General features: G+C 39.9%; 2 protein-coding genes across 4 annotated transcripts in view; one reads left to right on the forward strand and one right to left on the reverse strand.

Annotated features, from left to right (window-relative positions):
• Positions 1–16,449, forward strand: part of trappc8 (trafficking protein particle complex subunit 8) — a 29,291-nt gene extending 12,842 nt beyond the window's left edge. For both annotated transcript variants that reach the window (XM_062395216.1, XM_062395217.1), the window contains 19 exons: positions 524–629; positions 1,219–1,350; positions 1,797–2,021; positions 2,639–2,744; positions 2,879–3,073; positions 3,452–3,624; positions 3,707–3,781; positions 4,706–4,811; positions 5,589–5,746; positions 6,425–6,858; positions 7,553–7,709; positions 7,817–7,913; positions 8,154–8,222; positions 8,319–8,377; positions 10,647–10,841; positions 11,430–11,531; positions 11,838–11,977; positions 13,627–13,716; positions 14,941–16,449. In XM_062395216.1, coding sequence (XP_062251200.1) covers positions 524–629; positions 1,219–1,350; positions 1,797–2,021; positions 2,639–2,744; positions 2,879–3,073; positions 3,452–3,624; positions 3,707–3,781; positions 4,706–4,811; positions 5,589–5,746; positions 6,425–6,858; positions 7,553–7,709; positions 7,817–7,913; positions 8,154–8,222; positions 8,319–8,377; positions 10,647–10,841; positions 11,430–11,531; positions 11,838–11,977; positions 13,627–13,716; positions 14,941–15,175 — 2,854 coding nt within the window. In that variant the 3' untranslated portion in view covers positions 15,176–16,449. The remainder of the gene's footprint in view (positions 1–523; positions 630–1,218; positions 1,351–1,796; positions 2,022–2,638; positions 2,745–2,878; positions 3,074–3,451; positions 3,625–3,706; positions 3,782–4,705; positions 4,812–5,588; positions 5,747–6,424; positions 6,859–7,552; positions 7,710–7,816; positions 7,914–8,153; positions 8,223–8,318; positions 8,378–10,646; positions 10,842–11,429; positions 11,532–11,837; positions 11,978–13,626; positions 13,717–14,940) is intronic.
• A 3,431-nt stretch (positions 16,450–19,880) lies between these two features.
• Positions 19,881–25,607, reverse strand: ctns (cystinosin, lysosomal cystine transporter). Of its 2 annotated transcripts, XM_062395782.1 has the most exons (11): positions 25,442–25,607; positions 24,444–24,546; positions 24,070–24,148; positions 23,348–23,438; positions 23,006–23,109; positions 22,400–22,537; positions 21,795–21,894; positions 21,470–21,589; positions 20,859–21,029; positions 20,458–20,575; positions 19,881–20,325 (listed from the first exon to the last, which is right to left on the reverse strand). In XM_062395782.1, exons 2-11 carry the CDS (start codon positions 24,517–24,519, stop codon positions 20,180–20,182), a joined length of 1,143 nt encoding a protein of 380 aa, XP_062251766.1. In that variant the 5' UTR covers positions 24,520–24,546; positions 25,442–25,607; the 3' UTR covers positions 19,881–20,179. The 2 variants fall into 2 exon arrangements, with proteins under 2 accessions (XP_062251766.1, XP_062251767.1); XM_062395783.1 differs by lacking the exon at positions 20,859–21,029.
• Positions 25,608–26,131: the final 524 nt, after the last annotated feature.

The following is a 26,131-nucleotide window of genomic DNA, read 5'->3' on the forward strand; positions in this document are numbered from 1 at the left end:
TTTTGAATTATCAATAAACACTACTCAGAAAATGTAACAAAACTATTGTATATTATTTTCAGGCTGCACCTGATAAAATGCAAGACCACTTCCAGACTAAGTCAGATGTTACTACAAAGATTGTTGTTCAGTTCAAGGCTCTGTTTAATATTACTACATCAGTCATGCATACATGGCACTCTGTATTGTTTGGCCCTTCACCTGAACCAGGTTTACATCATCACAGTTTTCCCAAATGCTCATGAAGCTTGCAAACCTTTCTTCACTATGAAAATGCATTTTGAGGGAACACAACATCGCAAATTGTAAAAAAACAACAGAAACATCTGAAAATACTTCCATACTGCTCCTGAGGTGTCATCCAATTGTCCGCAAGCCCCAACATTTATATTTGACTCGAAACACGGTCATTTACATCATGTTTTTAGTCTAAATGTCCTGTGATCCACGTGTGATCGCCTCTCCATTGGAGGATATGAGAGTTTGTTCTCCTGACAGCAACTCTTCCTTCTGCCCTCTACAGGAACATGGTGTTGGCTGAGCGTTCTGCTTTACTCAGTGCTGAAATACTCAAGAGTCAGGGAAAGTACTCTGAGGCTGCGACCCTCCTCATAAAGATGACCAGCGAGGTGAGGAACCCCACACATCATAGTTTCAGAGTTTTTCTGGCTCGCCCCTAGTATACACATTGTGCTTTTACTTTGAAGACACATTGTAAAAAGTGATTTTATAAACGCTGCTGCTATTACATAGCACCCTTGAATGTGAATGTGTCAGGCCAATATGGTGAAATAAAAAAAGTATAATCTGAAGGCTATGAGAGGCTGTGAAGAAAGACATGTTCAACTTGTTCCACAGGCTGCCTGTTTAGCCCTGCCCCCCATTGACGCCAAAGCGATATTTGCTTGTTAATTAATTTTTTTTAATTAAAGTTCAACCTATCACATGTCCAGTTTGGACAAGGTTCGACACTGCACTTCTTCGGGGCATTAAAGATACACATGCCAAGTCTAAAGCCGATAAAATGACTGGTTTGCGAGATGTGTTCCACATACATACAGACAGATATTTGCACAAATAGTAGGTAGATACTTAATTAATAATTTTACAGTCTGTGTAAGCTGGAATATCTAGGTTGATTAGTAAACAGAGCTAGGATCAAGTGAAAATCTGTTGGATTAATTCTGCTTTGAAAATGTTGTTACTTTTTTTGTATAGGACTCTGACCTGCGCAGTGCTCTGCTGTTGGAACAGGCCGCCCATTGCTTTATTAATATGCGAAACCCCATGGTGCGCAAGTTTGCCTTCCATATGATCCTGGCTGGTCATCGTTTCAGCAAAGCGGGACAGGTGAGCTCTTCAACCACCTCTGTTCTATGTGGTCTGATACTGGGGCCCAAGTTTATACCTCTGAATGTTGTGATGAGCTTGTCTATGACACATTCCGGGATAACTCTCCCTTTATTTATCTCCTTATATTTTAAGGCTGACTAGTTGATGCCATGTATGTACATACACAAACTTAAATGTACTATGTGAATATGAGACAGGTATCCTGGCATCTTGAATTCACAATAAGAAAACACTCGGGTCAGGTTAAACTTATTTCAGTTGGAAAATGTGGAAGACAAATAATAATTTAATTGTGATTTCAGCAACCTATTATGAATCATGTCTAATGGGCTGACTAAATGGACATCACACTCATTGTTTTCCTCTTTCTTTATCTTGCTGGGTTTACCTCACACACACTTCTTTCTCCTATCACTTGCTCTCTCTTCTGTCTCTACATATAGAGGAGGCATGCACTGCGCTGTTACTCCCAAGCCATGCAGGTGTACAAGGAGAGGGGCTGGTCTTTGGCCGAAGACCATATCAACTTCACAATCGGCCGTCAGTCCTTCACACTTCGCCAACCAGGCAACGCTGTTATAGCCTTCAAACAGATCCTGACCAATGATAGCAGACAGACGGCCACGCAGCAGGGCGCCTTTCTTAGAGAATATCTCTATGTTTATAAGGTAACTACAGACACTTCTTTTATAATAAATGCTGAAATCACATATCATTACACATAATGTAGACACTTGGATGGTACTACTATGATGAACACAGCTAGCACTACCAAATGGCTTATCTGCTTTTTTTGGTTGAACTCCTTGAGTAAAAGTTTAAAGTCTATACCTCAATCACATCTTGATGATTTTATTTAAAACCCATTAAGGTGGTGCACAGAGAGAACTGTAATTGAGAAAACTGTGCCACCATCCTTATCCTTATGAAGCACACTCTATATCAAATGTCAATTCACAGTAACCTCTAAGCTCAAGTGGTAGCCTGCACAGCAGCACACTCAGCTATTGAGGAAACTGGTTCACAGCTGAAGTTTAGAGTGTCTGAAAGTTTAGCTTGTTATTCCTCTTACAAGATGGAACAGACACAGGCTGGAAGGTCATCCAGCATGTGACTGTAGATACAAATTATGGTTTCTTTAAAATGATTTCAAATGAAAAGTGAGTATAGTACTCTTTATAGACAGACAATCAAATAAAATGAATGTATGAAATCAAAACCGGTCGAGAGGATAAAAGTAGTCGCATAAGTCACAAAGGTGTGTGTGTGTGTGGGTGCTTTTCAGAGTGTGATAGGGGGAAATGAGCTGCGCCTCCCCCAGCTGCCTCTTCCCTGTATCCACAGCTCGGCCACAAGGGTCTACTTTGGACATGAGCGCCGCTTTGCAGAAGGTAACACAATGATTAATCAATTCTGATCTCTTCCAAGCTTAACGTAGGCTTCATCCATACAACTATAGAGAAAGATATTATTCGTCATCATATTCAACAATAAAGCACTAATTCGAATTATCTGACATGTGCAGGGGAAAAACAGGCAGCGACTCATGTGTCCCTAGACCAGGAATATGACCAGGATTTGGCAGCCATGTGGTGCCGCCTTGAGGAGCAGATTGTGGCTTCTGCCAATCGGGGAATTGTCCCAGCAAACTTCCAGCCCAGCCAGTGCTGCCTGAACAGCCAAACGGACAACCTGCGCCACCCACTGGCTGTGGTGGAGGGTAAGACACAGAGGGGCTAGTTTTTAAATGGTATATAGGCTGCTACCTGATCGTCTACACCTAAGTGCTAGTAACTCAAACACACATTTTGTAAAAGATGCATGACAGTTAGTCAGGAATTACTATTTATTTGTTGCCAGAGTTTTTGGGGCATTTTTGACTTTATTTCATACCAGTATTTGGGATGCAGACAGGCAATGTGGGGAGAGAAAAAACAGTATGAAATGCATCAAAGTTTTCAGAGCTAGAGAGTGCAACTAATATGTGGTATTTGCCTGAAACATAAGACCCGACCACCGCATCCCTATTTTATCAAGTTATAATAGGATGGCTCATATTATGATTCTATCACTGAACTGGACATTCTTGTTTATGCAGAGCCGGTCATAGTGGAGGTGACATTTAGGAACCCTTTGAAGGTTCCTCTGGCTCTGTCCAACCTCTCGCTCCTCTGGAGGTTTACTGCTGATGGTTCCGCCCCATCAGAGGTGGAAACAACTGAAGAGTCGGAAGCAGATTTCATCACTAATGAGGAGACCTTGGATATAGGGGTGGGTAGCCTGGGCATTTTTCATGTAGTGACTTTTACTTAAAACCAATACTAAGATTTTCATGGTGTCTTTCCTCTTGCAGATGACACAGAAAGATGATATTGTCACCACTGAGACCATCCTTGATTTTCATATGGGTCCTGAGGAGACTAAAATGGTAAGGTCCTCACATGACTCAAGATAAACTGTAGAGTTGCAAGTGCAGTGTCTTGCTGTTTGATGCTTTGATAGTTTGTTATGATCTGCTGCACAAAGACTATTGCAAATGTGTGATAGGTGGAAGTGAAGATTAATAAACTTGTGTATCTGCATTTTATTAGTAGTTGTCTAATATCTTTGATTATTCAAGTGAAGAGGGGATCCTAGACCCGATGGAGTATTAAATCTGTAACACATTTTGCTGTAAGTTTGTCTGAAACTTTTTTACTTTAGGCAACTACACTAACAAAAAAAGCCATGCTCATGAGAATTCAGATTATTCCTCTTGTTTCAGAAACTGGAATAGATTTATGGTACAGTGATTGGACAAGCTGCATTGGTACAGCATGATTTTTAAGTGTATGAATTTTGCAAGAGCCAAACATTCAGGAGACGGGAGAAACCTCCGCTTGAGTCATACCTTAGAATTATTCTGACCACATGTACCTGTAATTATCTCTCCTTCACTCTTTACCAACAATAGGGTCCCTGTCTCACGTTTTGTTATCTGCATATTGTCACATATGAAAAGCAATATAGACACCAGTTGATATGGTTACCTGGCTAACAACTCCGTTTTTTTCATCAGAACTCTCGCAGAGGATATCAGGTTTCTCCATTTAGAAAAGGTTTTAATAAATGTCATTACTAAATTTAAGTTGAGGTTTTTCAGTGTGTATGTGTGCATGGATTTTAAGAAGCAAGTAAGGCCCCGCTGCACTTGTTATAGACAAGAAAAGAGGCCATCAAAATGACTGAAAGTTTTAGTCTGTAAAATCTCCAGAAAATAATTAGACAGTACCTTCTATGTCTCATGAGAGGCTGTACAGATATCTAGATATTAACTTTGATATTAACAGTCACTGTGCACTTCTGATTTCAGGCCCGACTCAGGCTGTTGCCACACAGAACTGGACAGCTGAACATTGTTGGTTTGGTGTACAACCTGGCTGAAGCCTCCCCTGGAGAGATTGCTCCCAGCACTGATGGTAATACACACAAATCATAACGTCTCAGCTTTGATTTAGGTAGGTTCACATCCTCCGCTCTTTAGTGTTGTCTTCAGCAGATGAAACGTTGCTCATTCTGACTGACTCAGCCAGTCGAGGATATTCTCCCTATTCTCTCTTTTTTTTTTTTTAAATCCTTTTTTGCTGCAGCCTGGTCTGTTTTTGAGATGTACCAGTAGTTAGTTACATCTTGTGGCGAATCCTATAAGGTTCCAGCATCAGCCTCTATCCTGGAGCTCTTTCTCCAAAGTCACAAAGATTTTTTTTTCCTCCAAGCCAATGATTTTTCAGTCATCTGTGACTTTGTCTGCTCAGTTGACCAGCTTGTTTGTAATTTGTTTAGTTTCTCTTCACACCAATGCCTCTTTGAAATATACTTTGTCGCGTCACCTCTTTACTAATACCAATATAAAACACCTCCAATTAAATGGCAGCTCTCAATCACATGGGCTTTTTTGTGCACTAACTGACATTTAAATGCCACAAGTAATGAACAAAATATTAGTCGCCAAGTGTCCAATTAATTTGAACCATGACGAGTTTCTTGAAAGCTGGTCACTACATTAAAGGAACTATACAAACAATTAATCTGACATATATGCTAAGCTGCTTAAAGCATTTTAATATAGCATCCATTGTTTTATTTAAAAGGTTTTTTTTGACTGTGGAAGTGTGGACTGTAGGTGACTGAATTGTATTGTATTGTTTGGTGTTTTCCTCCACACTAACACGGTGTGGATGTCCTCCTGCCTACAGGCCAGCATACAATGGATTTGATGGTGGTTCGTGGAAAACAGGATCTGAAGATCCAGGGCCCACGGCTCAACCTGACCAAAGAGGACAAGATGTTGGTTCGACATGGTCCTGATCGACGTCTGGATCCTATCATAACGTCATCCATGCCCTTGATGGAGGTAACAGTGACTCACTGACTATATAGACGCTCATTCACAATGCAATGCTAACAGTCTTGAAAATCTAAAGACTGACACGTATACAAAAAAAACATGTTGAGCATGGTGTGTGATGATACCTTCATTCAATGCAATTTAATAATATTTTCCATCAAACTTCAGCTCCTCAGTGCACCTGCTTTACCAAAAGGAAGCAATGTCTATCTCAGAAAACAAAAAGTATTGCAGTTGTGTTTGTTCTGTAACATTTTCTTAAAAATACTGTCATGTGATTTATCAGTTATCTTCAAAGTGCAAAGCCCTAACCCAAAATCCTTTAATCTTAAAATTTCATAATCAGCACATAAATATGAGACTGTGTCCTTACTTCCCCATGTTGAATTAGTACTTATTAATCTAATTAATATACCACTGCAGTAGATCTCAAACACAAGCAATGCAGTGCTCTAAAAGATCACAGTAAGTGTGATGAGAAAAGTCTCCAGCACATTTCACCCCAAAAGCTTGATTCAGTCATTGAGTAGTTTATTATAAAGACAATAGTTTTCTGGCCATCATCCGCACACCTCTGAACTCCTCACTTACAAAATATGAATATAGATAAAGGGTTATTTACTTATGCCAATGCTGCATGTTTAACTGTTTGTGTGTGTGTGTGTACGCTTGTGTGTGTGTCAGGTCTTCTTCCTGCAGTTCCCCACTGCTCTGCTGTGTGGTGAGATCAGAAAGGCCTACGTTGAATTCTGCAACGTCAGCAACGTTCCTTTATGTGGCCTGCGAGTGGCGTCCACACACCCAGATTTCTACACCTTTGGCAGCCAGGCCACAACACCCCTCACGCCGCTCAGCCCGACCTCTGCTGAGAACTGCTCAGCCTATAAAACACTGGCCATGACCCCACAGCCAGGCTCTGTGGCATCTGAGATGTTGGTTTCAGCGGAGGATTTCAGTCAGCTATCCAGTGTGATGGAGATCCCAATAGGGGGGAAGGCACTGCAACCAGGGGAGTCCATCCAATTACCTCTGTGGCTGAGAGGACCAGACCAGGAGGGGGTCCATGAAATCAACTTCCTGTTTTACTATCAGAGCACGGAGAAAGGAAACAAAATCAGGTAATACAATTTGGAGAAACTGCTTGAAGGCAATTTAAGAGTTTAGATGCATCCTACTCATCTTAACATAAACAAAAGCAGTTTATACAACAACGGTTAATATGATCAGTTTGGAGTATGTTCAATCTACAGAAAATCTGCACATGTATACTTGGATCACGCTGCGCTTCTCTGGATAGATACATTTGCATTTATAAGAGCAAACAATCAGACCAATATCAATCCATTTCACTGGAACCATGTTTTCAAATACCTGAACAGTATGGGCACAGACTCAAGATCTTCATCTGTTCTTTACCTTGTGTGGACGTTCCTTCCTACAGTAAACAGCACTGATGGCTATTAGTATCAAGGAGGACAGGGTTCGGACATTTCTTGTAATTAACTGCATTTACGATAAAACATATTTCTCTAGTTGATGTCTTGGTAAGAATCCAAGTACAAATAATCTAAGGCCACAAACAAATAACTTGGAAAGAGAAAAGTGCTAGTGCTTCAGGCAACAGCTATATCTATAACTCTGGTCTTTGGCTGACAGCCGACATTTATTGAAAGCACTGATATTATAATATACCAGTTGTAAAATATTTAGGAATTTACAATTATGGAAGTAGGCTGAGGAATGACACTGCATTAACCAGCAGATCGTGCAATCATTTCAATTATCTCTTACATACTCTCTCTTCATGTGCAGTCATCGGGTGTTACGACACACAGTGTTTATCTGTGCCAGCCGGTCTCTGAGTGTGCAAGCATCAGCCTCCCGCAGCAGTGTCCCTCCACATCACAGTGTAGATGCCAAAGGCAGTGGTGGAACGCTGGTCTTTATTGACGTGGAGAACATCAACACGGTGAGATGCACATTTATCATATGCAGTTTTTTTTTGCTTTTGCTGTCAAGTTGAACAACCAATCACTGCTCAAACTTTATTTGAATTTACCTCCTCTCGGCTCTCAGAGTGAGTCTGGCGTGCGTGAGTTCCACATCGTCCAGGTGTCCAGCAGCAGCCAACACTGGCGTCTCATCAAGTGTATCAACCCAGCCAGGGATACAGGTGTGTCTGACAGACCGAGTCATCATGCTCTATTTCTTATTCCTTCTTTCTTCTTTCCATGGTCTATTTCAATATTTCTTCTTTTTCTATATTATATATATATATCTTATTGTACAGCTATATTTAACTGTCAAATATGGCTTATTACCAAATCTAAACATGTGATGTTCTCTTTGAAACAAACCTGTTTATCAGTATCACTCACTGCTTCTCTCTGTCTCCCTCTGTCTTCAACTTTAGACTGTAAACTCACCAGCAGAAAAAGAGCCAAGCTGTGTTTCAGGGCCACACGTTGCAAGCCCCAACAAGGTAATTCCATACAGAAAAAAACAAATCACATCATCTACTTTGATTAAATTTGAAATTTTCAATGAGCAAAGCTTTGACTGTTTTTTTTGTTTGTAGCTACCTCGGATGCCATAGAGAGATACACTTTCGCGGACCTGAATCTGGGAAATGAACGGGTAACTTCAAAGTACACATTGATATAAGAGAAAGAGGTGTTTGCCACAATTCTACAATGCTGTCAGTTTAATCTGTCAGATGTTTTCACTATAATACTTTGTAATTGTTAAACTTTTTGTCTGATCCTTTTGGAGCTTACTGTTCATACACAGGCTCGATTTCCCTCTCTGGATGTCTCTTGTGGTTGGTACTTTCTGGCTAATTTAGGATAGTTGAAACTTCTTTTTAAACTGTATACTATCAAACAGTTGTCTATCAACCCATCAACTATCAACTATACACAGGGCAGCAGTCATTTGAAGTCTTGTTTATTTCTACCTGATGCATTGAAGTCCAACATTCACTTTGATTTCACCTTTACCAAATCTAAATTCCAGAACAATGAGCTGAAAGGCACTATAATGATGTGATTCATTGTAATCACAGAATATTGATTGTAACCCTAAATAACACAGTAATGATGAAAAAAAACCATGCATTTCCTTGGTGTTAGGATGTTCAGTTAGGTCCATACATATTTGGACATTAACACAATTTTAATCATTTTGGCTATTACCACCACAATGGATTTTGAATGAAACAATCAAAATGTGCTTTAGGTGCAGACTTACAGCTTTAATTTGAGGGTATTTACATTCAAATCATGTGAACGGTGTAGGAATTACAACAAATTTTATATGTGGCACCCCTTTTTTAAGGGACCAAAAGTAATTGGACAATTGGCTGCTCAGCTGTTCCATGGCGAGGTGTGTGTTATTCCCTCGTTATTTCATTGACAAGGAGCAGATAAAAGGTCTAGAGTTCATTTCAAGTGTGGTATTTGTGTTTGGAATCTGTTGCTATCAACTCTCAATATGAAGTCCAAAGAGTTGTCACAATCAGTGAAGCAAGCTATCATTAGGCTGAAAAATCGAAACAAACCTATCAGAGAGACAGCTAAAACATTAGGTGTGGCCAAGTCAAGTGTTTGGTACATTCTTAAAAAGAAAGAACGCAGTGGTGAGCTCAGCAACACCAAAAGACACGGAAAACAACGGTGGTTGATGACCGAAGAATTATTTCCCATATGAAGAAAAACCCCTTCACAACATTTGGCCAGATCAAGAACACTCACCAGGAGGTAGGCGTATCCGTGTCAAGGTCAACAATCAAGAGAAGACTTCACCAGAGTAAATACAGAGGGTTCACCACAAGATGTAAACCATTGGTGAGCCTCAAAAACAGGAAGACCAGATTAGAACATAAAAAACATCTAAAAGAGCTTGCACAGCTCTGGAACAACATCCTATGGACAGATGAGACAAAGATCAACTTGTACCAATATGATGGGAAGAGAAGAGAAGAGTATGGAGAAGGGAAGGAACTGCTCATGATCCAAAGCATACTACCTCATCAGTGAAGCATGCTGGAGGTAGTGTTATGGCGTGGGCATATATGGCTGCCAATGGAACTGGTTCCCTTGTATTTATTGATGATGTGACTGCTGACAAAAGCAGTAGGATGAATTCTGAAGTGTTTTGGGCAATATTATCTGCTCATATTCAGCCAAATGCTTCAGAACTCATTGGACGGCGCTTTACAGTGGAGATGGACAATGACCCGAAGCATTCTGCGAAAGCAACCAAAGGATATTTTAAGGCAAAGAAGTGGAATGTTCTGTAATGGCCAAGTCAATCACCTGACCTGAATCCAATTGAGCATGCATTTCACTTGCTGAAGACAAAACTGAAGGGAAAATGTCCCAAGAACAAGCAGGAACTGAAGACAGTTGTAGTAGAGGCCTGGCAGAGCGAAACCAAGCGTCTGGTGATGTCTATGGGTGCCAGACTTCAGGCTGTCATTGACTGCAAAGGATTTGGAACCAATTATTAAAAGTAACAATTACATTTATGATTATGTTAGTTGGTCCAATTACTTTTGATCCCTTAAAAAGGGGGTGCCACATATAAAATGTATTGTAATTCCTACACCGTTCACTCAATCCATTGTGGTGGTGTACAGAGCCAAAATGATGAAAATTATGTCAATGTCCAAATATTTATAGACCTAACTGTATCTTTTCGCACCTGAGGTTTGAAAGAGCCAAAATTAATTAAGGAGGCAAATTAACCTACATGTCCACATAAATTCACATCGTAAATGTCGCCATGGCAACGTGTAAGCAGTAGGGGAAACGCATATGGGAAGATGAGTAAAAATAGCTGGTAATGAAGTCATGTTCCTAACATGCACTTGTTTCTCTACCCTCCTCTGGCTTCTCCTCACCAGATCATCAGTTCCTCTACACCCTGTGGAGATTTCTTTTTTCGATGCCGTCCCCGAAACCCAGAGCCCAAGCTCGTGACATCATCCAGAACATCATCAAGCCATAAGATTCAGAGCCCTGAGGACAGAGCCGCGGACCTCACCAACATGGTCAAGAAGTGTAACGAGCTGGACCTCAATATAATTGTTATCTGGAAGGTACATGAAACTCAGCACCTCCATGACAGCCTGGTCAGACAGAGAGCCTGATTATGTAGGACCACCTCCCTAATATAGACAGACAAGAGACACATGTTGGATCTAACCAGAACCAATCAAATAGCAATACAATTTATAATGCGATAAAACAGAGTAGAACAAAACACAGAATAGGATGCAATGTATTTATATAAATTTCAAATTCAAACCTTTTATTCTAACTTAACTTCTTTACAATATCGAAGCAAACTGAACTCTTTAAATCATACCTAGAGTCTAGTATACATACTACTTCTTGTACTTTTGTGGCTCCTAGCACTTACATCACTATTTACAAAATGTCAGTTTTATTGAGCAGCAGTACTGGTCCACTGTTGATATTTCAGATTTATCATTCTCTTCATAAGCTTAGGTGATGAAAAAGTGCCTATTACCACAGAGTCCAACCTCACATTTATCCACACAAAAGACCTACCAACCACTGTGGTTGACTGATTTCCACATCAACTTTACAAAGTAAATTAAATGAAACTCTAAATACACAGTTGGTATGTAAGTTTACAGCTTGTGATTTGTGCTTATGTCTAGGCCTTTGTGGTTGAGGATAATAAACAGCTGATCCTAGAGGGCCAGCTCCATGTGGCACTGCAGACCATCGGCAAGGAGGCCACTTCTCTCACTCCCAAAGAGGTCAGTACTCACTCACCCGCTCGCACACTTGCACGGACAGAACATCCTAAAATGATTGCTTATAAATAAGCAAGAGGACAATATAATGGCCAATACAATCTGTTTTATCTAGCCCAATCTTGTGTAAACCCACAAAGAGTACTGAAGCGGCTGCTGCTGTTTAGTTAACATGCTGCTCACATTACACCTCCTCAGTAGACCTGGTGTTACATCTGGAATGACATGAATAGACATTTTGCCGGAGACTATGTCCAAGTAAGTGTTGTGTACTGTAAGCTTGTGTTTATGTGTGTGTTGTTGTTTCAGGAAGCTCAGGAGATGGTGCTACTCAAGTTTAAATCAGAGCTGCCTCTTCCAGTCGCTTTGGGCTCTGTAGAGCTGTCCCAACTCATCAAAACCAACCTGCACTACCCTGAGACGTACACACATCCATTTGTCCAAGATAGGTGAGACACACACACTCGCTGAATGTTCCTCTAGTTCAGGGGTCGGCAACCTGCGGCTCCGGAGCCGCATGCAGCTCTTCAGCCCCTCTGCAGTGGCTCCCTGTACAGTGCATGTTGGGCTTATTTTTCGTGAACGGTGAACTTAACAAATCAGTTTTCATATGATGAACGTGAGTGAACGTCACATGTTAATTTTTTAAATCATCATATCAGAGCTGTGAAATGCTGTGTGTGTGTGTGTGTGTGTGCGCACACTCCCAGATAGTAGACACACACAGAGGCCCCGGGGCCCCGCCCCGCTCACTCGCTCAGAGACCTACACAGTGAGATCAGAGCTCGTTCACGTGGAGCAGCCACTAACTGACTGACCGGCTGCTTCTTAACAGTGGAAACAGTGAAAACAAAGAGTGATTCTGGTCACAGTACCTCAGAGATCAGCACCGCAGCTTCTTGATCATTTGGTTTGTACCGAGTTTCGGTGTCTGCCTCCAGTCTGACCTGCTCCCACGTTTTTTTTTTTTTTTTTATATTTCGTCAACTAAAATATGCGTCACATCCTATTACAGCCCAGCGCTCTTCCCTGCAGGTCCCTTGCAGATTCATTAGCTTTCACTGCCTGTATGCCTGATATGTGGCAATGAATTAGCAAAAAAACAAAAATGTAATGTTTAAAGACATTTCCAAAGCAAGCACACAGCATCTGCTGAACATTACCAAGCTGGAGATGAGCAAAAAAAGCATAGTTCTGTGTTTAATTTATTTCAAAGTAGGCCTACGCATGTATTTTGTTCTCCTCTTCATAAGAGTTTGGTGTTTTCCTTTTTTGTAACAGGTAAAAATAGAGGTTAAATGTCTAAACAGTTTTTTTATTGTCGTTCTATCAATGAATAAATGCAACAAACTATAGTTTTTATATATATTGTAAAACTATATATATAACTTTATAACCTGTGTTATCAAATATGTTTTGCGGCTCCAGACAGATTTCATTAGGGGGAAGAGGGGGCAAAATGGCTCTTTCGATAGTAAAGGTTGCCGACCCCTGCTCTAGTTGAAAGGAACTTCACAGAAGCTGAAGGAGCTTTTATTTAAATAGCAATGACAAATGCTGTCTACACAGGAGGCAGTGAACAAAGATTACCCATAGCCTGGCTCTGGCCCCCTTTTATAGATGCCCCTGTACTCTGTACTCACTCTTGGACATGTTGTACTAGATGGATTAAATGTAATTGCTTGTAACCCAGTATATGACAGGTATTTTACACCAAACTATGGTCTAAAATGAAGAAATCATTCCAACTAATTTTTTTAGGATACTCAAATGGCAAGTTTTTTCTTACACAGATTTTGGAGGGAAACAGAAAAGATACCTGCTGTACCCATCAGTCATCAGTGTTTGCATGAAGAAGAGGTGTATGTGTGTGTCTAAAATGCAGAAATTGATATCAAAGATAGTCAAGACAATACTCATGTCTAACAAACAAACCTGACCACTTTACCTTTTTAAGAGGTTTCGAGCCTGTGTGTGGTATGTTCACTTCATCTGACTTGGCATGGAATAAAAGTTTAAATGGCTCTAACTTAAAATGAACAGTCAGTGTCTAACATCTTAGAGGAAGTGCTCAGTGAAGCTTGTTTTCTGTCTCTAGTCTCTGTCTGGTACCAGTTACCCTGACTCTGTCAAACTGTTCCATGGCGCTGGTGGACGTCTTCATTGACTTGCGGCACAAAAGCACCAGGTAAGTTTCTACAAATACAATATGTTCTATGTGTGATAGTCCCTCATAACACAATACCCACGAAAACATGTGTTTGCTCTAGAGGTTCAGCAACATGCTAATTTAATTTAGCCCAATGATGGAATTTGGCTCTTCACAACCAGTATGGAGGTGGAGGGATGATTAAAGATACATGCAGCTCCTTCGATGATCGCACAGATTTGTGATAGTTTTATGAGGGCTGTAAATATCTGAACATGTCATTTTAATAAGAACCCTCCAGTGCTTAAGTGTTAGATTTCTATAAAGAGTGGCCACTTTCAACTTGATTGCATCTTCAATTGATCCTTTCTATTGTATGTCTATCACTGATAACATCAAGGCGCGGTCAAGTTTTCCCAGAGTCACCAAAGACATTACTAAGGAGTAATCATCAGTTTAGATCCCTCTGAAGAAGTGAGCGAACAGCTCATCCCCTAACAAGTTTAACTCCTCACACGTTGTTTCATATAAACTGAGTTTTCACAGTTTATAGTGGAGACTTGCTGCTTTTTAAATCAGACAGACTCTCTTGGATGACAAGAGTAAACTAATTAAATATGTTTTTCATTTTATATAATTCAGTAATAGAGCTACAAGATATATCGGAAGTAATATTAACGTGCGCGATAAACGTGTCACAAACAGCAAAAAATATTTAGCCAATCAGATGCAGCCCTGGTGCCCTAGATAATAAATTAAAGATATTCAGAACATGGACAGGTTATTTTGTCAATTAATCATTGTCCAAAGTAAAGAATAAGAAGAGAATATAGAGTAGACTAAATTTGAAATAAGAGCTTTGACGTGTGAGGTGGCTCCATCAAATCTTGCTTCTCCTCCTCCCGTCTAAATTGTACTGTGGAAACGTGGTGATCACGTTTGGTGGTGCTGCAGCAGCCAGGCTGTGCACCTCTCACATGCTTTGGACCGGTCTGTGGTCGTTTTGTCCGTAGGCAGGGAAGGTTTTTTTATTTATCGCAAGTCATATCATTGCAATATTAAACAACGTTATCGCATGTTTTCCTAACACCATGCAGCCCTAATCAATAGTCTGTTTGTGTATATGTATATGTGTGTGTATATGTATGTATATATACACACACAAATACATATATATGTGACATATATATGTGACACACACATCACAAGGCTTGGGTGAAGTGAACCCACTTTCTCTGATCTTGATCCACCTGTGTTTTTCAGCCAAGAGTCTCTGGAGGTCCACAACTCCTTCACGTGGGTGGGTCAGACCCAGTACAAGATGCAGCTGAAGCCTCAGGAGGTGCTGTGCCTGACCCTGCGAGCCTGCTTCCTCCAAGCAGGAGTCTACAACATAAACACGCCCAGAGTCTTTGCCAAGCCGGCCAAGCAGGTTGCTCTGAGTGAGACGAGTCAGCAGACGGCTAGTCCTGCTCTCATTATCATCAACAATGCTTGAGAAAAGGATATTGGGCTGCAAAGAACGAGTCTTGACTCTGTGAACAAACAAACCAATGAACAATCTCCCAGCGAGTATATACACAACCATACTTGGTCTTCTTGAACAATAGTGGACAGCAGGATGCGCAGATGTTTTGTATTGATTATGATAGAAAAATGTTTATTTAAAACAAATTAATGCAGTTTATGGAGACTGGTGAGCTGATGTTGACAGTTTATACGCCTCAGAACTATTGCGTTTCATCAACAAAGCATCAAAGAGTGTCACTTGCATGTGACTTTTTCTGTACACAGCCCCTATCATCTTCATCAACCTCTTCCTCACAAAGGTTTACCCCTGTACCATCTGGACTTACATACATAAACTGTCTCCGTCTTCCCCTGTCACCAGCATCTCAAACACCCACTTGTGGTAAGAACCTAATGCATACATGTTTTGCTGGTGTTAGACCAGAATATTGACTCTGGTGTAAAACTAAAGTCTAAAAACTGACTAAAAGTCAGCTGCTCCTCTTGTGAACAAGGCATTTCTATGTTGAGCCACACTTCTAGAGGGTTCACATCTCTGGGGTATCTGCGTGTGTTTGGTCCATTTCAGTTGGATTGGCTTTTAATCCTCAGTGGAAGGATGCAGTTTATGTGTTTTAACAACCTCAGCCTGAAACAATACTGAACTGATAGTCATGAGTTGACTGAGCAGTTCTCTTTCTGTGACATCCTAATATCTGTTTACATCCTGAATATTGTACATCTCACAACTCAGCTGCCTTCTTATTGAGTCTACAGCTGTGAAGCCTCCAGTTTCTCCTGAAGTCCTGAGCAGAGATGGAGGCAGACAACTGAACCTTGTCTTCCTGCCATTTCTCAGTGTGATCTACACCCTCATTACCACAGGCGACCATCAATGTCCTTATGTGCACACAGTTGATTTCCTCATGTCCAGCCAATCAGCACCGCCCCCTCCTTCCAACCCATCTCTCTAACCTCTCTGTATTGTGATCAAGCTCTTGTGTGCATTGACTTGACAGCTTTTCTGAAAAGTATGTAATATATTTATATAACAAAGTGGATGTAAATAGTAAATAAAATGTAACTAATGATACTGTATGTATTGTGACCGACTGATATCTGGACAGCTCTAGTATATAAAACTACAGCTATGCCATTACAGCTCAAGGAAGTAAACTTCCACACAGGTATGTTTCTATGTTTCTCTGGAAATTTGGTGGTTTCTTGTACAACTGTAATTAAACAGACACAGTGGCTATTTTATGTGGCTGAAAATACAGCATTTATTAAGCAAAAACCTGAATGTACTAATACAAAGACCAACAAATACATTTTTCAGTATGAGCAGGAAGTGTAGAGAAGACACAATGGCAGTGTTTTCATGGTTGTCCCTCCGTACCACTATCATGAACCTTTCTCAGGAACGCTGTGAAGAAATGTAATCAAATTTGGTACCTGAAGTTAGATTCACTTGGAGTCAACAATGAACTGCTAAGAATTTGGTAGTCAAGGTCACTGTGACCTCAGAAAACACCCTTTTAGCCATATTGAAAATTCAAAATAAGTATTACTTGCAGCTGTGGTTCAGGGGTTAGAGCGATTCCACAATTCCCAAGCCAGGATTGGCAAGGCACCAATATATAGTAATACTCAACTCAGAATGCCCCAAATTCTCATATAAAAAGTGCTACACATGGATGCACTGCAGAAAAGTGCAGTGTAAATACAGAAAGTCTGGACAAACCTGGTTGAAGAATGCAACCTGAGTGGTGGCTGGTAATTTTTCTGCTTGGTTTTTGGATAATTTGTTTAGAGCAAAAACAGTCAAGCGGCTGGTCAAGATCCTTCATGAGAAATAAGTAAAAAACTGTAAGACTTTATTTTACATTTGGTGTTAACTGTCTTCAACAGACAAAAATATTAAATATTGATAACATAAGTATTATTGCAGCCTTAATCCTACTACACTTGCAAATCCCATCCACTTCCATTAATTTGTAGTTTGTAACTTCCACTAGTTACAATCAACATTTACCTGCCCATACATCAGTGCTCATTTTGGACTGAAACGTATACAGCAGTGAACAAGGAAGTCCACAAGAACCTACATAGAATGCAGACACAAAGGTGATGGGACCATCAGAATCAGAAACCGTAATGGTCTCAGCTTCACTGCATTGGCTCCCTGTAAAATACAGAACAGATTTCAAAGTCCTGCTTCTCAAACACATCAAGCCCCATCACATATTAAAGAGCTCAGAGCATATATTGTCCATATAGTGTTCATTATTGTTATAAATAACTTTGTTCCCCAAACACAGGCTCACTTGTGGTTCCTAGATACTTTAAGAGTATGGAGGGTAGAGCCTGTGGAACCAGCTCCCACTCTGGGTTCAGGAGACAGACATCATCTCTACATTTAAGGTTAGACTTAAAGCATTCCTATTTGATAAAGCTTAAAGTTTGGGAACCATCCCTTAGTTTGGCTGCAATAGCACTAGACTGCTGGGGGAACTCATATCATCTCTTTCTCTCATAGTCTGCAGGTATTTCTGACTCCAGGGCTTTAGGATCACAATCTGACATTACTCAATAATAATATTTCTCATGGAACGGTTCATTACTCTGAAAGATTGATAAGCACAATCAAAACTGCTAAAATGAAATGTACAGTTAACTTTTACTACAAGTTCAGTTTGACTGACTAATATTTGCTCTTTGAAAGGACAAATTCAAAAAATTCAAGGTTGTGACCCTTGACAGTTTCTATTTTCTTTTGAACTTATTCTGTTCGTTTTTTTGTTGATGTTGTGCCTAAATATTGCTCTATTGGATTGAGATCTGGTGACTGTGGAGGCCATTGGATTACAGTGAACTCATTGTCATGTTCCAGAAAAAAGAGACTCTTCAGACCAGGCAACATTTTTGCAATCTTCTATTATCCAATTTTGGTGAGCCTGTGTGAATTGTAGCCTCAGATTCCTGTTCTTAGCTGACAGGAGTGGCACCCGGTGTTGTCTTCTGCTTCTGTAACCCTTCTGCTTCGAGGTTCGACGTGTTGTGCGTTCAGAGATGGTATTCTGCATACCTTGGTTGTAACGAGTGGTCATTTGAGTTGCTGGTGCCTTTCTTTCATCTCGTACCACTCTGCCCATTCTCTTCTGACCTCTGACATCAACAAGGCATTTTATCCCCCCAACCGCCACTCACTGGATATTTTCTGTTTTTAGACCATTGTTTGTAAACCTTAGAGATGGTTGTGCGTGAATATCCCACTAGCATAGCAGTTTTTGAAATACTCAGACCAGTCCATCTGGCACCAACAACCATGCCATTTTCAAAGTCACTTAAATCTCTTTCTTCCCCAATCTGTTGCTCGGTTTGAACTTCAGAAAGTCCTCTTCACCATGTCTAGATGCCTACATGCATTGAGTTGCTGCCATGTGATTGGTCAATTAGCTATTTGTGTTAACAAGCAATTGAACAGGTGTGCCTAATAAAGTGGCCGGTGAGTGTATATAGCTGTTAGTCCGAATCTGAGCGTGAGAAACATCTTGACACATCAGTGAATCATATATCATATATAACACATTCTGAGTAACTTTCAATGCCATTAATAGATGATCATGGAGTCTCCATCTGCATCCCTCTCCACTTATATTATTTTACAGAAGAAACAATTTTCAGAAGCTTTATCTTTTGGTTCAGAGGACTGTAGTTTGAGTGAATCAGCATGTCTAGGTGGTGGACATGGATTCTACTTTCTAAAACGAAAAGCACCAGAGGGGTGATACTTACAACGCATTGTAATAATGCCATTTCATAAAGATATCATGCCATGATGCCATGTATACCACATGATTATGAAGGATTGGGTCATCTAAATATGTTGTGGAAGCAGATCTCTAATCATATTGGTTGCAAAAGGACATGGCTTCACTTCATGACCTTATGACGTACTTTCTACCATAAGATCAGAGACTAGTTTTCAATCTATTGTAGGCTTTGTCATTTCTACAGTCTTGTAAGATAGAGATACTTGGAAATATCCGTTTTGAATACGCATTGCTCCATTTTCTGACATTGTGAATTCCTCATGACGTCACAAATCATATGACACCATGATGCAGGATCATTTCTTCAGTTGAAACTCTTTCCTCTGGAAATACTTATATTATAATATACAAATAATATAACATGTACCATGAAGTTTGGTGAAAATCCATCCATGCCTTGTTACAGAACTTTTGCATAGACACACTACTATTGTACATCCTGACGACAGGTAGATGCTAATGGAGTTTTGATCTAAAAAGAAGCATCTGTCATGGCTGTCCAGCATCTCTCTTTATTCTCTTTACAACTTCTCATGAAGTTGTAAAGAGAATCAATAGCAGATCATATTGAACATGTTAGATATAAGTCTAACATGAATAAACATAATGCTCTAGAAACTAAAGCTAAATTATGAGATGAGGAAAAAGCTTAGATTAATGCTAATAAAGAGAATTTACCGGGCTCTGTTTTTATTTAGTCAAAGAGCCGGGATCAATGCGATCAGTATCACCTCTGTTCCCCTTCTGTCAAATGGCTGCAGTCAGCATTGAGAGACATTAGATACATCCTAACTAAAACTAGGATCGTTGTTGTGACAGAGGGCTGTAATCAGTACAATCAGACCTTTAGAAAACAGCTTACATGACACTGAATTTAATAAAAGTGTAACATTAATACATCAATTTTTCAACAACAAAGTAGATACATTCCTAAAAAAAAAATTCCCTTTAATGATCCTGAGATATTTTGGAGCTCAGAGCTGCTGCTCTGCAGCAACATATCCAAGATGACATCCACCACCACCACTTCTTTTTGGTGACACAAATCATCTGCTGGTCGATCAGGCGTGCTCATTCATGTTGACGGACCGAAATCGGTCCTGTGCTCCCTTGTGATCCATTTGTAAACAATTTGTCCACACAGCAGTGAGTCAGCGTCAGTCTGTTTGCTGTGTGACAACCTCGTACTGCGGTTGCTGTCTGTAGAGACAGTAGTGCTGAATCATGAAAAGGATGTCAAATACCACGGAGAACAAGCCCAGACCAAACTTTGTAGGATCGCCAAATATCAGCCTCCACTCATCTGAGGAGAAACACAATGCAGTCAGTCACTAAGTTTGTGAGACAAACTGTAATTCAATCCTCTAAAAGAGGACACCAGATGTGGCTGTCAATACGGCAAAAAGTATAAAACAGGATTAACGACTGTAGTTACCGTTGTTGTAAGACTGTAAAATCATCTGTAGGATACTGAGGTTTCCTCCAGTGAAGTCCAACAGCACATTGCCAATACTCCACCCATCAGTGCTCTGTCTACTGTAGTTCATGTACGCCTGCAAACACATCCACAAAGCCAGCAACAGTCAGTGAGACCTGCTCGATGAACTGAATAATCACATATACAACAGTATGAGTTTTGTGGAGTAGCATAGGATGTGTTGATAAGATTTTATAAACATGGAATCAGTGAAACTGAATTACATTAGGTTTTTATCAGTGTTTTTTCAATACACAATTGTATTATATTGCTATTAATATATTTTGAGAATTTTTGAAACATTTGACCAAATAAACTTTTGTACAGCTTTTTATACTCACTGTATGAAAGTTGCTTACCTGAGGCATATATTTGATAAGAGTGACTGCTAGTTTAATGTAGGAGAAATAATAGAGGTAATCCAGCCAGGTGATTTGTTTTGCTACAGCTAGAAACAAGCTGACCAGAGCAAACGTCCAGGCAACCAGCAACAAACACAGGGCCGTCCAGGAGACCTTTTGACCCCCCCTCTGAAAGAAGGACCTCACAGAGGTTTACACAGACACAAAATCCATAATACCTTTCAGAACAACTGCATGTCTACACATTTACTTGCATATGAAATCAACTACCCGAAACTGGAGTAATATTCTCATTTGTCGTTTTGTTGATATTTTTTGCGTTATAATGTTGTTGTGTTAATCCAATGGCTTTACATAGCACACAACTCTCCTGAATAGTGAATATTAGTAGAGGGAAAACATAGCATTCTTTTTCCTTTTTCACATACTTCAGCAAGAAGTGATAATACAAACAAAAAACTAGTTTAGTTTGGACTAGACAGAGAGAGAAGACAGTATCCATCAACATTAAGCCATAGAGTAGCCATTTTTGATCCTTCATTAATTCTTCGAGTCCCGGAATATAAAAGATACATTTGATAAACATCCACCCTTTCATGGGAGCTCACCTCATACAAGGCAGCCTGGCTAATGTACACCAAACAAAGAAAGACAGCATGGAGACTGAAGAAGACGTCATTTGCATTGACAGGGTTAATTCCATTAAGGTTTCTCATCAGAAACTCCTCCTGCAGGGCGGACACACAGAAACGTATCAGGGTAATATTCATCTCAAATCCCAAACAGAGACCTGACAGGGAAATTCCCCTATCCAATGTGACCTTTATTTCAATATAGATGTGTATAGTTACATGCTGTTCACTGATGTGCTCCTATTGCTGCATCCACATGTATAAACTGTTGAATCCTGTTTTAAAGTAGGAGGTTGGTTACCTTTATGTATGGCACCCAGAACAGCCCAATGTTGAAGACACTGTAAGCGATGAAGCCTGTTAGGTTGAGAGCCAGGAAGTCGAAGTTGAGACCTACAACACTGAAAACAAATATGTTTGAGTTATTGGTCTGAGGCCGTTTATTTTTCTCAATTTTATATACAGTTCTTTCATGTACAGCATGAGTCAAATAAATAGTGCAATGTCCTAAGTTGTTTGAGTCTGTTTTCTTGACCATATAAAAGATAAAGAAAAGGTGCCCCAAAATATACTTAAAATAATGATAACTTTTAATATTAACATGGGAAACATGCCCGATGTTTCTTAATTTTGTATCATGTATTCACGTATTACTGCAATATTAATAATAAACTATTTATACAGCACTTTCCTCAACATTGTTGAACACAACAGTAAATACAATTTTATTTCACCTGGTCTGTCAAAGCAAAACAACATTTTAGTGTATGCATAATGTACAGTATCTGATGCTACATAACTAAATATTGTGATGCAAAAATCATGCAGTACAAGAAAATACATATTTCTCCACAAAGAAATATTCAAGAAAAGCGACATTAATGAAGAGAGCAAACAGAACACTACCTTTTTCTCCTCCAGTTTTCATACGCTTGTGGGTAGAAGGACACCGACCAGGCCACGAAGTACATCCAGCCAATAACCTGACTGATTACCGATAGGATGTTGCTACGGATAACCATAAAATGGATCCTGACCGACATGCTGAAAGAGAGAGACTCCGGATTACACACAAAAACTGGGACTGTAGAAATGCACCATCATCGTAGCATTATCATATAAAACAGGCCATAAATAGTCCTATAGTTTCAGTGTGCAGTATACAAAACTTCCACTAAAGCTATTACAAGGCTTTAGTAGTGTATGTTAGACAATTCAAGTACTTATCTTCCAATATATCTGCAGATTCCTGCTTTGTTTTACTGGGTTCCAGTAAGAAAAGTTCTATGTACTGAGTAGAGAGAGGGAAGTTTCTACTGACAACACTTACTTTGGAAGAGATCAGGGTTCTTATATTAGCCTCTGCTGAACTGCAGAATGTATATGTAGGTTTTGTCTCTTCAAACATACAAATGGCTTTGTCAATACCGTTTGAAAATTAGATAAAATTTGGATGTGAACCTGTCCTTGCACACTTGAGTCAGTGCATGCTGTTACTCTGCTGATACCCACCTGTTGAAGTCAGTGCTGTTGCTAATCAGGTGGGTGGTCACCTGACCGACATTACGGGCTGTCACATTGAAATTGACAGAGGTTGCTTCAACTGGCAGCAACACCTAAACAAGAACAACCACATGAACGGGTGATGTGATATGTTTGATGAACCCATTGAATAAGAGCTGAAATCTACACTTCAAATCACATCTTGATTGCAAATCCATTGTGGCTGTGTACAGAAGCAAATTTACAAAAATGTGTCACTGTCCAAATACTTATGGACCAAAGTGTAAACATAAAACCTGCACAGAGGCACGCCCAGAGGACAACTAGTTTGTATTTGGTGTGATAGGTTACCTGCTCAGGCACTGTGATTACGGATGTGTAGTTGGACTTGGAGCTGTAGGTGACGTTTAACTGAATCACAGCTGACTGGTTGACAGGGGAACTGGAGACAGACACAAACATTCAGTCAGAACAACACTGATCCTGACGGCTGATTTTACAAGAACATTAGGGGCTATCAGGATTTGGATTGTACCTCTATAACTTGCTTCTTTGCTAAAGGCAGAGGTTCCCTGATTGTCTGACATGTTTTTCAGTTTAAGCTACTTTAGAACAACTGCAGAGTGACATCCACTTTTTCATCTACACAGTCTACTTTAATTTGTACAGGAGGTTTCTGTTACACACAGCATCTAATTCACATCTGTCCGTCCGCCGACAGAGATCCTCCTGATTCTCTCTGAGGTTTGTACCTTTTTTTTCTGCAAAAAGGGGGTTCAGGGGAGAGGAGGACCTTGTTAAGCCAAATTACTTTAACTGGTGTATTGATACAATTGATGCCTGTATGATGTTGAAATGCTTAGGAGACTATGACAGGCTACAAAATCTGCAAATTACTAATAGGTGAAGATCCATGTTAGCAAATTGGAATTTGCCCCCAAGTTACAGAAATCGTTTCCCGGTTTCTTGTATTCCCCCAAAGAATAATGACTAGATCCAAGCAGTAACCTCAATGCAAAGATTTTAGCCACAATATAATGTGAATACAACTTTTGTAGACTGTCTATGGTTACCTGGAAGTAATGGTGATGTTAGCTGTAGAGTATTCCTCAAGTGTGACGGCAGCAGGAGCAAACAAATACACTCTGGAGTCTGTCGAAAAACAAGGACATTTAAAAAAAGCTATTAATCCAAGATGCTCACAAAAAGTGTCCAGGTTGTAGTGTGGCATGATCATAAAGCATATCTAATCAATTAGTAAATGATTACTTTAAAGCCCATCTATTCACTTCATCATGATCATCATGATGTGATTACAAACTTCAATGGTGACTGAACATGTAGATGAAACCCTACATCTTGCTTTACTGTTTTATGAATTAAACAAACCCACAACACCTCATTGAGACTTTTACAGTGAAGACATGAGACAAAAATAGTTCTTCACCAGAGATGTTGGGCAGTGTCCACAGGAGCAGCAGCTGAACAGATAACAATCTCTTGGCCAAGCCCAGACCAACCATCTCTGCAAAATGATGGATGCTGCCTGCCTGAAGAACAAAAGACACACAACTCATCTCAGGAATCCCATACAGCCAACTCTTAAACACTAATAAACGAGAAATGCAAGAGAAATGTGGTGCACATCAAACTACAAGAGAAAAAAGAAAGTAAATGGGATCTTCACCATCTGATATCACACATACAGTGCAAAGGTTAAATACACTAAGTCCAGCAATCCCTAACCCAAACTGATGGTATATATAAATATATACAACAAAACCCACAGAAAAATTGTAGCTCATTCTCTTCTCCACTTGGTCTCGGATGAAACACAAACGGTCAGGATAGGGAAGTGATAGCAGGCAGATCACCATATAGCACATTCCTTTTATGGAATCTAACATAATCCTCCCTTCCGGTGTTACAACATGCTTCTTGTTTCCTTTACAAGACTTTTTAGAAACCCGGTGTTTGGAGCACATGTCCTGCTCAATATTAACAGAGGTTATCGTTTAGAAAAAATCTGCTTTCATGGGATATTATCAAATAAACATATATATAAAAAAAAGGTAGTTATTGGGATAAGTATGCTTACATATTTCACATTCTTTTGTGGTTTCAGCATTTTACATGCTTTTAATTTCGTTAAAAGCATGTAAAATGCTGTTAATTTAATAAAGTAATAGTAGTATAGACTTTATAGTTTAACAGAAAAATAAGACAAAGGCTAACGATGCTAACGTAAGACCCAAAGCTTTTCTGCTATGTGTTGTCGAAACGTGATTATAGAAATGTCTCGTCCCAAAAGAAAAGCTTTACTTGGATTGGATTCAATTTATTGTCATTACTTAGAGTACAGGTACAGAGGCAACGAAATGGTTGCTCGGCAGGTAACTACATTCTGTAGTAAACAACAATTGAAGGTTTGACAACAAAACTCACCCTGAATAAACTTAGCTCATTTTCTTCTCCACTGGGCCTCGGGTGAAACACTAGCCGTCAGGAGAGTGACGTGATCACAGGTGGAACACGGACATTTACTTGATCTGAACCAGACCAATGATCAAACTTACTGCAGCTGTGATGTTCCACTACTTCCGCATTGGTCACGCGACAAACCTCCTGGTCTTGTTTAGATGAGACAGACCAGACGCTTCAATTGCGTAACACTGCCCTCTACTGTCAGTTTTGAAAGGTCCTGTAGCAGTCATTTGTATTTTTTATGTCTGATACAATAAATGTCTAAATGTTATGTCTAAATGTGCCTGTCTTCAGACCTTGTATGGTTCATGGTGAAACATCGACTGTAAATAAAAAGGTGACATGATCGGTTACAAGCAGCACAAGTCCGTCCTGTTAGAAGGACGGACTCACACCTGGCTCTCTCTGGGGTCTCTATGTTTTTTTCCCTATTAATAGGGTTTCTTGGTAGTTTTTCCTTACTCTTGCTGAGGGTTAAGGGGAGAGGGTGCTGCACCTTGTTGAGCCATATAGATAAATTGTAATTATGGGCTTTAACAATGAAATTGGATTGATTGATCGATTAACTGATTGATGCCAACCTGGCTTCACAATACTCGCACTGATGGATATGTTGTTTACACCCAAAAAATATGGGTTAGTGTTAGGGTT

This window comes from Platichthys flesus, chromosome 9 (genome assembly GCF_949316205.1).
Source record: "Platichthys flesus chromosome 9, fPlaFle2.1, whole genome shotgun sequence".
NCBI classification, from domain to species: Eukaryota; Metazoa; Chordata; class Actinopteri; order Pleuronectiformes; family Pleuronectidae; genus Platichthys; species Platichthys flesus.

Bases quoted from the DNA above. Each gene is read 5' to 3' on its own strand.
- ctns (XM_062395782.1), bottom strand. From the start codon at position 24,519: ATGGTTGGTCTGGGCTTGGCCAAGAGATTGTTATCTGTTCAGCTGCTG. The intron at 23,110-23,347 runs GTAACCTATCAC...GTTCTTGTTTAG, and splicing joins TAATCACAGTGCCTGAGCAG to GTGTTGCTGCCAGTTGAAGC. The intron at 22,538-23,005 runs GTGGGTATCAGC...TCTCTCTTTCAG, and splicing joins AACAGCACTGACTTCAACAG to CATGTCGGTCAGGATCCATT.